Source organism: Camelus bactrianus, chromosome 18 (assembly GCF_048773025.1).
Source record: "Camelus bactrianus isolate YW-2024 breed Bactrian camel chromosome 18, ASM4877302v1, whole genome shotgun sequence".
Lineage (NCBI taxonomy): Eukaryota > Metazoa > Chordata > Mammalia > Artiodactyla > Camelidae > Camelus > Camelus bactrianus.
The window spans coordinates 27,097,637-27,109,695 of NC_133556.1; the positions used below are offsets into that span (position 1 = coordinate 27,097,637).

The following is a 12,059-nucleotide window of genomic DNA, read 5'->3' on the forward strand; positions in this document are numbered from 1 at the left end:
ACAGGTGGGAAAGGCTGACTGACGCTGCTCCCCCAAATCAAGTGAAGAGAAGACCTGGAGCCAGAGCACAAGAGGCAGCACACTAGAACAGAAACAGACACTTCCTGGATAAATCAGTTTACCTTTGCTATATGTTACCTGGGTTGATCTCTAAAACCTTCATGTAGCTGACTCTAAAGCTGATAACCAGAGAGGCTGCTTAAGTAGGATTTACCACCACCTGGCACTGTAATACACCCAGTTGCTCCAGCGTCTGTTAACTTAAAATGCTATGTGTGTTGATGAGCAAATGCAAAATGACACAGTAACTTCTTATCTTACTGAAGTCAAGAATCAAGCACCTGGAACCTGAAAACGTCTTATAAGACTGAAGATATGAATCTACCTATAATCACTATCAACCCTAAAACGCCCTTTTATTAAGTTACAGGCACCTCCAAGGAAAGGCCCTCTGACCACAAGTTCAGAGGGACTCAGAGTATGGCTACTGGATCATCTTACCAGAAGAAAATTCAAAATATTTACCAGCAGTTTTTCCACAAGGTCTCTTGCCTTAGGAAAGAATTTTTCAGGAAAGTCATATTCCAACTTAATGATCTTCTGAAATATTAGATATTCATTTCTGTAAATAAGAAAAACCACCATTATGGGCAGTGTCACAGAAACCTCCCTGGTACAGAGCTGTATCTTTCCTGTGACAGTGGTCTCCCTCTGTCCCCTAAGAGCCACCACATTCACTAAAGAACTGTCATAAAAGTTCCCCCACCTTGGCCCAGCCCCCAGGACTGTCCCTCCCACTTCTCTGTCAGGCTGCTGTGAGGGGCTTGGAGGGGTGGTGATTTGAGAAAGGGGGGTCTCTTACCCGGCTCGGAATGGTGGTAGGCCTGCCACAAGCTGGTATATAATGCATCCAAGAGCCCAAAGGTCTGAACTTTAAGGGAAGGGAAAGACAAAGAAGAATGACATTTGTAAAATCTCAGTGACAAGCAGTCACTTCCATCCTGTCTGTTCATACCACCCGTTTCAGCCTCAGATCTATTTCTCTCCTTTAAAACCAGGTCAGCGTGAGAGTGGAAACCTGCTCTGGGCCTCCCTGAGAGGCCTCCCTTTGAACCTGGGACTAGAGAATCTCGCACACACACTGGAGGCACTGCTGGGCCAGGCTATGCACCTCCCTCACAGCTCTGTCACCTCCCTTGGGGGCAACCAAGGTCCTCACAGATGCAGTCTGGTCCTGAACAGGGAGCAGCGGCCACTCCTGACCACAGGAAACACTCTGACAGGAAAGCACCTTCTTCCAGTGCTGGAGCACAGGGCACTGAGAGGGCTGCCCCTGTCACTGGCAGGCTAGCACGGTTAAGGACAGTCTCAGAGTTTCTCACAATTCACTGTTTACCCCCAGGACACAGACACAAGCTTACGCATGCCAAGCAGCCAAATCACAGTCTGGAGGATGTGCACAAAGCAAGCTTTCTCTTTCCCTTCTCAGACTCACCCTCCTTTATAAACATTTTAATTATACATTTTAAAAGACACACACTACAGCTCTGAATTTCCCGAAGTCCTTTCCATAAACAGCTGGCAGGGACCCTGGAGGGGCTGCTCTCCTCACCACCCTCCTTCCCGCCCTGCTCCCGTTCATTCTCTCCCCTCAGTGCATCTCAAGAGTTCACAGCTGAAGATCTACTTTGCATATTTTATTTCCTCTGTAGGAAAATTTTTTTTGTATTTATTTTTGCATTCTATTCTCAGCTCAGCCTTATGAAAGCATCAAGATGCAATTCACCCTACATGGCCAGTTGCCTCTCCCAAAGCCCTAGATGTACATACGCTCTAGGTTGCTCAATACAGTCAGTTTCTGGAAGAGGCCACAGCCTGGCATTTTGGAAGATGAAATTGTAGGGTGTGGGCAAAGACAACAAGCCAGTGAGCATGCTGGGGGCCTTAGGTGAAGGCTCTGTCCTCGTACATGTACGGACAGCACCATAGGCCAGAGGCAGATGAAGCACTTGATGTGGGTTAAAAATGCAAGAAGTCAGATATCCGAGTCACAACACACAGTCGGAGTGAAGGGCATTTAAAATATGAAGGTACATTCTACTCAACAGTCCTCATACTTGGTTATCTCTATCATTTAGTGTCATTAAAATGAGGAGCTACACAAGAAGAACACTGACAGACAGGCAATGGCCTTTCGACATGGAAGTGGCCAGAGAGGAGGGGCAGGGCTGTGGGGTGGGGCTGCCTCTGCTGCTTTCATAGGGTCATCCCCAGGGAGTGGGACTGCAAGCAGGACCGGTTTGTCATACAATAAAAACTAAAAGGGGAAGCCAGTGAAACATCTCTGGAAAGTAGTATATACCAATGATTTTCTTAAATGCTGTTAAACAAAGTCATTCTACTTCTTGAAATTCTAACAGAGGCACTGGGCAGACTCTCCCATGGAACAGGCAGGAGCACTCTTCTTCCCCACAGCACAGGATCTGTTGCACACAAGAGGCACACTAGTTTAACTGTGCCAAATAATGCGAAATACTTCAACGTCCAACAATAAAGGAAAAGTTCAAAGAACTACAAAAAATCCGTATGCTGGAAACCCATACAGCTGTTAAAGATTTCTGTAAATAATTTTAGTGACATGGGGAATGTCCATCATATTATCACAGGGGGCAGAATTCAAAACTGGTTATTCAGTATGACTGCAGTTGCATGAAGATTAGGTAAGCACATATAAAACACACACAAAAGAGTAGCTGGAAGCATATACCAAGTCATGATCTGCAACCTAAGTGGGTTGGAGACTGTGAGCGTTTTGGGTTTTTTAATTCTCCGTATTTTCTAAAAATTCTTTCTTTACCTTGAAAGGTACCATTTTTTGAACGAGGAAAAAAATTCTTAACTTCCTTAAAAAATAAATATCACGATTCAAAAAATTAACAGCATAAAAAGATATACAGGCTGTATCTCCCTCACTGCCCACCCCCAACAGATAACCAGTCCCCACTTCCTGCATGTCTGCCCAGAGCGCTGCAAAGGGCAGGCAGGGAGTCTGGGACCATGTGGCTGTCTGTCAAATCCAGGGATGGTGCCAGTAGGCTGAGCATCTGGCCCAGGGAAGAAGAATCCAAGGAAAAGCTTCAACCACAGAACCTGTCATCCCCAAACTCTGAAAGCCCAGTTTCTATTGCCACCTGTCTTCCATCTGCCTCATGCCCACTAGACAGCTCCCCAGACTCCTCCCAGCTTCTGGCCATTGGCGCCTCATTTTCTTTACCTCCACTTCCAACTGCCCTGCCACCAACCCTTCTCCATTCCCCAGCCCCCTGCACTTCTAATTTTCACAACTGAGGCCTCCACCCAGGCCCTCAAACCTGTGGCCACCACGAGGCCTACCCCTGGTAGTGCTGGCTGGGCCCCTGCTGAGAAACTATCTCAGTCCTATCCCCTCCCACAGACACTGCCTTCTGGGCCTGTCCTGCACTCTGCAGAGCACATGACACTGAACACCTGACCTGCAGCTGCTGCCACAGCCAGGCTGCCCAAATCGAAGGCAGTACCAGGGATCCCTCAGCTCCGGGACACAGCAGGAAGTCTCGTGCACATAATACAAACCTGTGGGCTACACTTCTCTCCCACTGAACAGTTAGCTGTTCCTAAAGGAACAAGAGCAAATCTCAAAGCATAAAGCAAAACTGCCCCAGAAAGTGTAAGTAGTGACAACAAAGTAGCACACAGGTTATCAAAGAAAAGATACTGGTTAAAAGACAAAATGCTAACTTCTTCCAAAATAGGCTTGGCTATGTAAAGGCCATGAAAGGTGCTGCTCTCTTTACTATTAATCTCACCTGGAAAAAAGCACCAGCTACTTGAGCAAAAAGAGAATTATGGATCAGATGAAAACAGGTTACCTTTTACAGGCCGATTTCTCTGTGAGCAGCTCTGGAGAAACATACTGGGCTGTTCCTACAAACGAGTTGGCCCTGGCTGATGGGAAGAGGGAAAAGGGAAAAGGTCAGGCTGAGACACAGAGCATTTTGCATCATGGACGTGGCACAGTTGGCGTTCACCTCTCAGGACGCCATGGTTTACATGGGCATAAACTGGTCACCTGGAATCGGCCTCACACTACCGAGAGTGGGACTTGGTCACGGCTTCCCCTTGCACCACCTGCTTGGACCCTCCCCTCCCAGGGTTGGCTCAAAGGTCACCTGCTCAGTGACACCTGCCCTGACTGCCTGGGCAGCCCCTCCTGAACCCCTGCCAGCCTCACATTATCCTGGCACCTCTCAACTGCATACCTGCCATGCCCTCGCCCAGCATTCTGTCAGCTGGGAGCATCTGGAGGCTGCTGGACCTGTGGTGCTTAAGACAGCCCCAGGCACGCAGCAAGCACCCACTGAACACATGCAGAATGTGGGAACAGAACGGCTCTCCTTCAGGCTGCATGCAGGGGAGGGATACTCTATCTTCATAATAGCTCGGGAAGGTTAGGGGCTCTAAGGAAGTAAGACTCGGGTGCCCCAGTCAGCGAGCCCCTGCAACACTCCACCACCGACAGTGCTGGACTGCGCACGCAAGCTCACCAAGTTCGACTGCAGACTTGTAGGGTCAGGCAGCAGCCAAACCCTCTGGACCCACCCACCCCAGCAGAAAGGAGGCACTGACACCTGGGTCACCCTAGTAGGTCCTCAGGGGCTCATCAGTGGCCGGGCAGCCCTGACAGAGCAGCACGGCCGGCACAAGCCTGCCTGCCCCACCACACCACTCCTAACGCATCCCCTGTGGGGTGCCTTCCAGCATCGTGGACAGAACAGTTGCTTTCAGCCTTACCCATGACCAAAGGATACAGGATCAGGGGTCCCCGTGTGATGGCCGCCCACTATCTGAGGGCAAATCGCTTCTCCAAAGAGCATGTGAAGTGCTGTGTCACCTGAACCAGTTCCCCAGTGACTTCCGCGGCACTCACAGCAAACTGCCTCCCACGACCTTCCATGCCCGCACCACACAACCAGCATCTTGTAACGTACTCCAAATGGCCATCAGCAAGGCTCTAGTTCTGCTCAGACCGCCTTTCCCACCAACAGGAACCAGCACAGCAACCCAGAGCACATAGAAAACACAACACTAGGGTTTAACACCATTTTGCTCTGGACAAACAAGGCCCTTTTACCTGGCCTGGCCCTTCTACAAATCAACTGTCCTTTTTCTCAACATCTTTAACAACCTGGGCTAGAAATTATTTGTCTCTATGGGCAAGTTTTCCTGAACCAACTTGGAAAGTGCACCAGCTAAAATATTACACCAACACGCCTACCACGGAGAGGTCTCTGGCTCTTCAGGATCCCTTCTAAAATCAGGCTGCACTATAAAAACAGTAACAGGCCCCTGTAAAGGGTCCTGCCTATTTGTCCCACTGTCTCAACTCTGCTCAACTGGGCCCCTGGGGACATCTGGCAACATCTGGGGACATCTCAAACTGCCACAATGGGGACAGGAAGGGACTGTCACCTAGTGGGTAGGAGCTGGGGACGGAGCTAAGTATCCTGCAGGGCATCTGACAGTCCCAGAGCCAAGAACTCTCCAACCCCACGTGCCCTCAGGGGCTTAACTGAGGACCCTTGTGCAGCCCCCATGCAGCCTTACAGGGACAGGGCTCTCCACAGACACAAGCCCCTGCCCTCCAAAGACCCAGCCCTAAGCTCAGCAGAAGCAGCCTGCTCAGTTCTGAGATATTCTAAGATACTCTAGAGGAAAGAGACTTGGGGAAGGGAGAATGGCTGAAAGTTCCTTCCTTTGTCTTTCCTTCTCAAAGTCAATCACCCTGTTACACAAAATGTTCCAGTTTGGGGAAAGCTTACTTCCCTTCTTGCACTGATGGAAGGCTCAGTACTGTGCACCTCAGCTTGGGCCTGACTCAAATACCTTGACTGGGGTACAGCTGCTACCTGCAGTAAAACACCACAGACCCATGCTTTGTCTGTCTACAAAATTATTTACAGCATACAGCCATAAATAACATAATGCCTGAATTAAAGTGCAAAAGAAACCCAGGGCCCATGGCCACCCCAATTCAGCATGCAATGACCTGCTCTGAGACAGGCCCACTGGCCATGGTGACCATTATCTCCCCACCTGCCACCCCTGGGATGGGGAGCCAGCAGGGCTCCCCATGGGGGGACTTCCTGACTGCAGGTCCAACAGCTTCCAAAGGTAGATGTATAAAAAGCACAGACAAGGCCATGCTGCCTCCTGCCCCATTTGTTCCCAGATGCAGCCCCTGTCCTTCTCTGTGCCCCAAGTGACTCTGCATACTACAGCCCTGGAAGCAGCAGGAGCCCCTCACCCGGGGGGAGTGCAGGAGAGAAATGGGGGTTATTCCTCATGGCTGTCCCCCATGCCATACCTCTCTCCCACCACCGTGACCCCCTCAGGTGCTGGTCCCTCCCACCTGCACCCTCTCCAGGGCTGAGAGGCTCACAGTCAGCTACAGGAATCCAGCTTCCTTAGGCCCAGCTGTCTGTAACTGGTCCCCTCAGTAAGCTACTCTCCTGTAGAGACTTCACGGCTGCATCTGCATCCTGCCAGGACCCTGATACTGCCAAGAACACTGAGGTGATTCATGAGAGGAAAAAAACAAACCAAGAGCCAAAACCAAATGAAACCATTCAACCACGCAATGAATCAAAGGAATGCTAATGAACACATGCTAGCCTATCAAATCAGCAAAGATAAAAAAGAAGGAAAATACACAAGTGTTGGCAAGGATTTGAGGAGGCAAACCTCACAGTGCTATGGTGGGAATGTGAAATGGTGTGGCTTTGGGGGAGCAGTTTTCCAATAAGCATCAAAAGCCACAGAAAAAAGGCCTGCCCTCAGACCCAGCAATTCCACTTCTGGCACCTGATCCTCCAGGAGGTCCTAGCACTGACAGCAGCACAACGTGGATCCTTTGAAGGCCAGGCCTGCACTTGATACTTTACCTGTTCAGTGTTTCTGTTCTTCATAATAATCGTGCATTGTTTCTCTGATTTATATTTCTTAAAGTGCTACACTTAAAAAGTTCTAGAAGTATATTATTATATGGAAAGATATGTACTACAGATAATTAAATAAGTAATTCAGGCTATCAAATAGTATGTAGAGGTATCTGTGCTTTTAAGTAGCTACACTTTGCACAAAACAAAGTGTACAGGACACCCACCCCACCCACCCCCAGCATGGCTGGGCTTTAAAGAGCAAATCATGATGGCATTAGGACACTGTTGTTGTTAAAGCTTTCCAGGCCTGGGTCCCTTGTCCCCCATGACACCTGCTGCTTCCCCTTCCCCAGGAACTTATGCCCACTTTCTTAAAGGGGACTCCAAGTCCCTGAGGGTAAGAAAGTCACCCCTCTTGGAAAGGAGCTCTTTCGCTAGTCTAGAGATGAAGGACTCTGGAGTGCGGAAAAGAATGACTGTCCTCAGCATGATGTTCTAAATAACAAGGTCCAACAGAAGGTCTACTGATAGTAATTCTTAAGTAGTGGTGAGCATAAACAACATCTCAGGAATCTGTGACGACTGTGACAGGACATGAAAACAACTGTGATTTCTCCTAATGACACAGAGGTTTGTTGCCTACCTTCAGAACTGAAGGAAATACATGATTTCACTGTAAGGTTAGTGAAAACAAGTAATTTTCTACTCTCCAGCTTCACGAATGGCAGACTTCTATCTTGACACCAGGATAAGAGCCCCAGAGAGTGCATTAGAAAATCACAGAGATAGTGCAGTTACCTCTCCCAGAAGCTCTAAGATTAGCCAAACATCCAACTTCTCCAACTACTGGAAAATCAGGCCCAGAACCCACCATTGGCCAGCGCTGCCTCCTCCATGCCACTGACTCTTTCAGGAGGCCACAGGGTCAGCATAAAGGAAAAGAAGGGTCTTGAGCTGGGCTGTTTCCACCTCCAAGTGGTTCAAAGAAACTGACCAGCATCCTAGACCATGGACCACTCTGGCCACCACACATCTGCAAGTCAGACTCTGAGGTGCCAGTGGGGAAGGAGGGACCTGAAATGCTCCTGAGGCCAGAAGACACCCACACTCTTTCAAAGCCTAAGGTGCAGACTGCCGATGTCTTGCCCATAAACCCACATGTGAAGCAGAGCAAACACAGTCCACAGAATGTGCTTTATGAGCTCAGGGACAGAGGACAAGCAAACTGAATCCAGAAACACAGAAAAAGGAGTATGCACTGTGACCCAGCAGGATTTATTACAGGAATGCAAGGGTGGTTCAGTACATAAAAACCAATCAATATATTACACTACATCATCAGAATAAAGGACAATAACCACATGACCTTCTCAACAGATGCAGAAAAAGCATCTGACAAAAATTCAACATTCCTTGATGATAAATTACAAAACAAACTATAAACAGAAGGGAACTTTCTCCACCCGATAAAGGCACCTCTGAAAAACCCACAACAAGCATCATACTCGATAGTGAAAGACTGAAAGCTTTCCCCTGAGATCATTAACAAGACAAGGATGTCTGCTCTTGCCACTTTCGTTCAACACTGTACGGGAGGTCCCAGCCAGGGCAATCAGGCAAGAAAAGGAAATAAAACGCAACCAGATTGGAAAGGAGGAAGTAAAACTCTCTCTAATCACGGATGACATGATCTTGTATTTAGAAAGTCCCCAGGAATCCACTAAGAAACTATTACAACTGATGAACAAGTTGCAGGATACAAGATCAGTATACCAAAAAAATCAACTGTATTTCTGTAAACTTGCAATGAACAATCTGAAAATGAAATTAAGAAGACAATTACATTTATAATAGCCTCAAAAATAAAATACTTAGGAATAAATTTAACAAAAGAAGTGCAAAGCTTATACACTGAAAAATTACCCCAAAAATGTTAAAAGAAATTGCAGAAGATCTAAATCAACAGAATGATATCCTATGCTGAAGGATCAGAAGACTTAAAATTGTCAAGATGGCAATACTCCCCAAACTGATCTCTTCATTCAACACAATCCCTGTCCAAATCCCTATTGGTTTTGACTTAGTACAATGTTTTCAAGGTTCACCCATGTTGTAGCATGTATCAGAACTTCGTTCCTGTTTAAGGCTGAATAATATTTCACCGTATGGATAGACCACATTGTGTTTATCCATTCATCAGTTGATGGACATTTGAGTCATTTCCACTACATTTGTTTTCTTTCTTTTTCTTTCTTTTTTTTTTTTAATTGAAGTATAGTCAATTTACCATGCTGTGTAATTTCTGACATACAGCATAAAGTTTCAGTCATACATATACATTCATATATTCGTTTTCATACTTCATTTGTTTTCAACTCTCTAGGATATATACCTAGAAGCCGAATTGCTGATTATAAGGTAACTATGCTTAACCTTTTCAGGAACTGTCAGACTTTTCCAAAGCAGCCACATCATTTGACATTCCCACCTGCAGAGTATGAGGGCTTTAACTTCTCCACATTCTTAGTAATGCTCGTTATTGTCTGTCTTTTTGATCACAGCCATCCTAGTAGGTGTGGTGTCTCACTGTGGTTTTGACTTGCATTTCCCTAATGGTATTAAGCATCTTTTCAGGTGTTTACTGGCCATTTATCTTCTTTGGAGAAATATCTATTCAGACCTTTGTCCATTAAAAATATTTTTGTTGTTGTTGTTGTTGTTGTTGTTATGAGTTCCTTTTATATTCTTGATATAAGTCCCTTATCAGATACATGATCTGAAAATATTTTTTCCTATTCAATCCCATGGGCTGTCTTTTCATTTTCTTAATGGTAAATCACAGCACAAAAGTTTTAAAACTTGTTCTCTTGCTTGTACTTTTGGTCTTGTATCTAAGACACCATGGCCTAACCCAAGGTCATGAAGATTTACTCCTATGCTTTCTTCCAAGAGTGTAAGAATTTCAGGTCCTATATTCAGATCTCCGATCTATCCAAGTTAACTTCTGTGTACAGTATGAGGTGGGGTAATAGTGTTTTTGATGAATTGGTCATCACTGGAGGAGATGCTTTTCAAAAGCGGCAAATAAAGGGGGAAAGAAGCAAGTATTTATCCTGTTTTTCCTCCACAATTGATACCACTAATAACCAAATAGTGGCTAAGGGAAAGTTTCTCTTTAAAAGAATTCCAGCTCAAGAATGAGAGAACTGGACTATGATTATTCTGCATCCTCTAATGAATTAATGGATCTAGGCCATTACAGCTATAAAGGGCTGTTGACATCACAGAGGAAGAGATGACTCGATGTTACATACTTCCTAATGAAGAACACACCACACACACCAGTCTTTGGTGTGAAAGGAATGAACCTATATGATCAACCCAACATACCCAACTCATAATTTTCAAGACATACAGAGGGGAGAGGAGCATGTTACATGACTCCACAGAGATGCAAGAGGAAAATAAAGATGAAGAGGAAGCTATAAATTAAAAGAAATTTAAGAGACAAATTAGCTAAGCTCAGTGTGGGAACTTTGAATCCTGATTCAAGTAAACAACAACCAAAGAATTATGATGACTGAAAATTTAACACTGAATATTTTGAGATATTAAGCAATTACTGTCAGTTTTTCATACATAAAAACAGTATGGTATTATGGGTTTTTTTTTTTTAAAGCAGCTTTATATTTCAGTGATAAATGCTAAAATATTTACAGGGAAAACAAATCGATGATGGTAGAAATCAGGTCTCAAGAATGGTTTGAATTTTTACAAAAAGCAGGTACTCTGTGTTTTAAAAACAACAAGGGTGTGGGTATAGCTCAAGAGGTTAGAGTGCATGCTTACCATACACAAGGTCCTGAGTTCAATCCCTAGTACTTCCTCTAAAAATAAATAAATAAACAAACCTAACTACCCACTCCACTCTCCAAAAAAAATTAAAAACAACAATACTCCATGCATCACAGCTATGACTAAACAAACACCAGCACTGGAGAGACCAAATTAAACTGTTTGTCGATACTAAGAGTTGTGTTTAGTGCGGTAAGTACAGGGGGCAAGTGGTACTGCACTTGCTAGAGTGGTGGCATGGGAGAGGCTGTGAGAGGGTTTGAGAGTCCACGGCACACCAGGATGTGGTCCGCACTGGCCTGAGGGTCTGGACAATGGCCGTCCACAGAGGGGCACTGCACAGGTGCAGATGGAGTGATAGAGTGATTCTGGCTATGAAAACTTCATGCTCTGCCCCTCTCTAGCAGTGCCCCATCCCACACCTGCTGACCCTCCCCTCCTATGTGTGGTGAGTGGAGCCCCCACACCTGACTATATACGAGAAGGCCAGACACAAACCCCAAGTCTGAACCTCGGGGGCACCCTGAGCTCCCCAAGCCTCCTGCAAAGAGGGCAAAGGCCAGGGACACAGCCACAGGTGAGGGGCTTACTCTGTGATTACGCTGCCCTCACCAGTAGCTCTGCAGGACCCTTGTGCAAGGCCTGAAGTCCTAAGTCCTCTGTGCCGCAGTCTTCATCAACCCTCATGCCCTCAACAGCTGGCCTGCTATCCCACCCCTGCCCCTAACAACCTGAGGGGGCCACTTCGAAGCAACAGGCAGCAGCGATAGAGAGAGGCGGGGCTCACCCCTTCCAGAAGCGACCCACTGGGATGAGGTCTGTGAAGACAGACAGGCTGCCTCTCACTAGGAGGAGGGCAAACATGCTCACTGCACAGCTAAGGAACCTGGGCCTCATTCCCATCAACACTTTCCTCCTGGAAGCTTTAAGATGTTTTGAGGAAATGATCTCTGCACAAAAGTTTAAAAAAGTAATGCAGGAATAAATTCTAAGATTCTAAACTACTTCATACAGAAAATGAAAGTCACCAAAATTATTCATTCAGTTAATTATACATGTTTTTTCCTCCTCCAAGAAGGGGGAAAAAAAGCCAACTTATCTGTATATTTATGTAATTCTCCATGGTTTACTATGTACAGACTTTTTAAGCTCTTGCTTTCAGAAAGATTTTAAAAAGCAGGTTTAGTTCACTATTCCACTAATGCATTTAAATTACTATATACGTAT

At 46.0% G+C, this 12,059-nt stretch overlaps 1 protein-coding gene across 3 annotated transcripts in view; it reads right to left on the reverse strand.

Moving 5' to 3' along the window:
• The window catches only part of PDPK1 (3-phosphoinositide dependent protein kinase 1), a 63,412-nt gene that overhangs the window by 15,095 nt on the left and 36,258 nt on the right, over positions 1-12,059 (reverse strand). For all 3 annotated transcript variants that reach the window (XM_074346475.1, XM_074346477.1, XM_074346476.1), the window contains 3 exons: positions 3,909-3,984; positions 863-931; positions 526-622 (listed from right to left, as the gene is read on the reverse strand). In XM_074346475.1, coding sequence (XP_074202576.1) covers positions 526-622; positions 863-931; positions 3,909-3,984 — 242 coding nt within the window. The remainder of the gene's footprint in view (positions 1-525; positions 623-862; positions 932-3,908; positions 3,985-12,059) is intronic.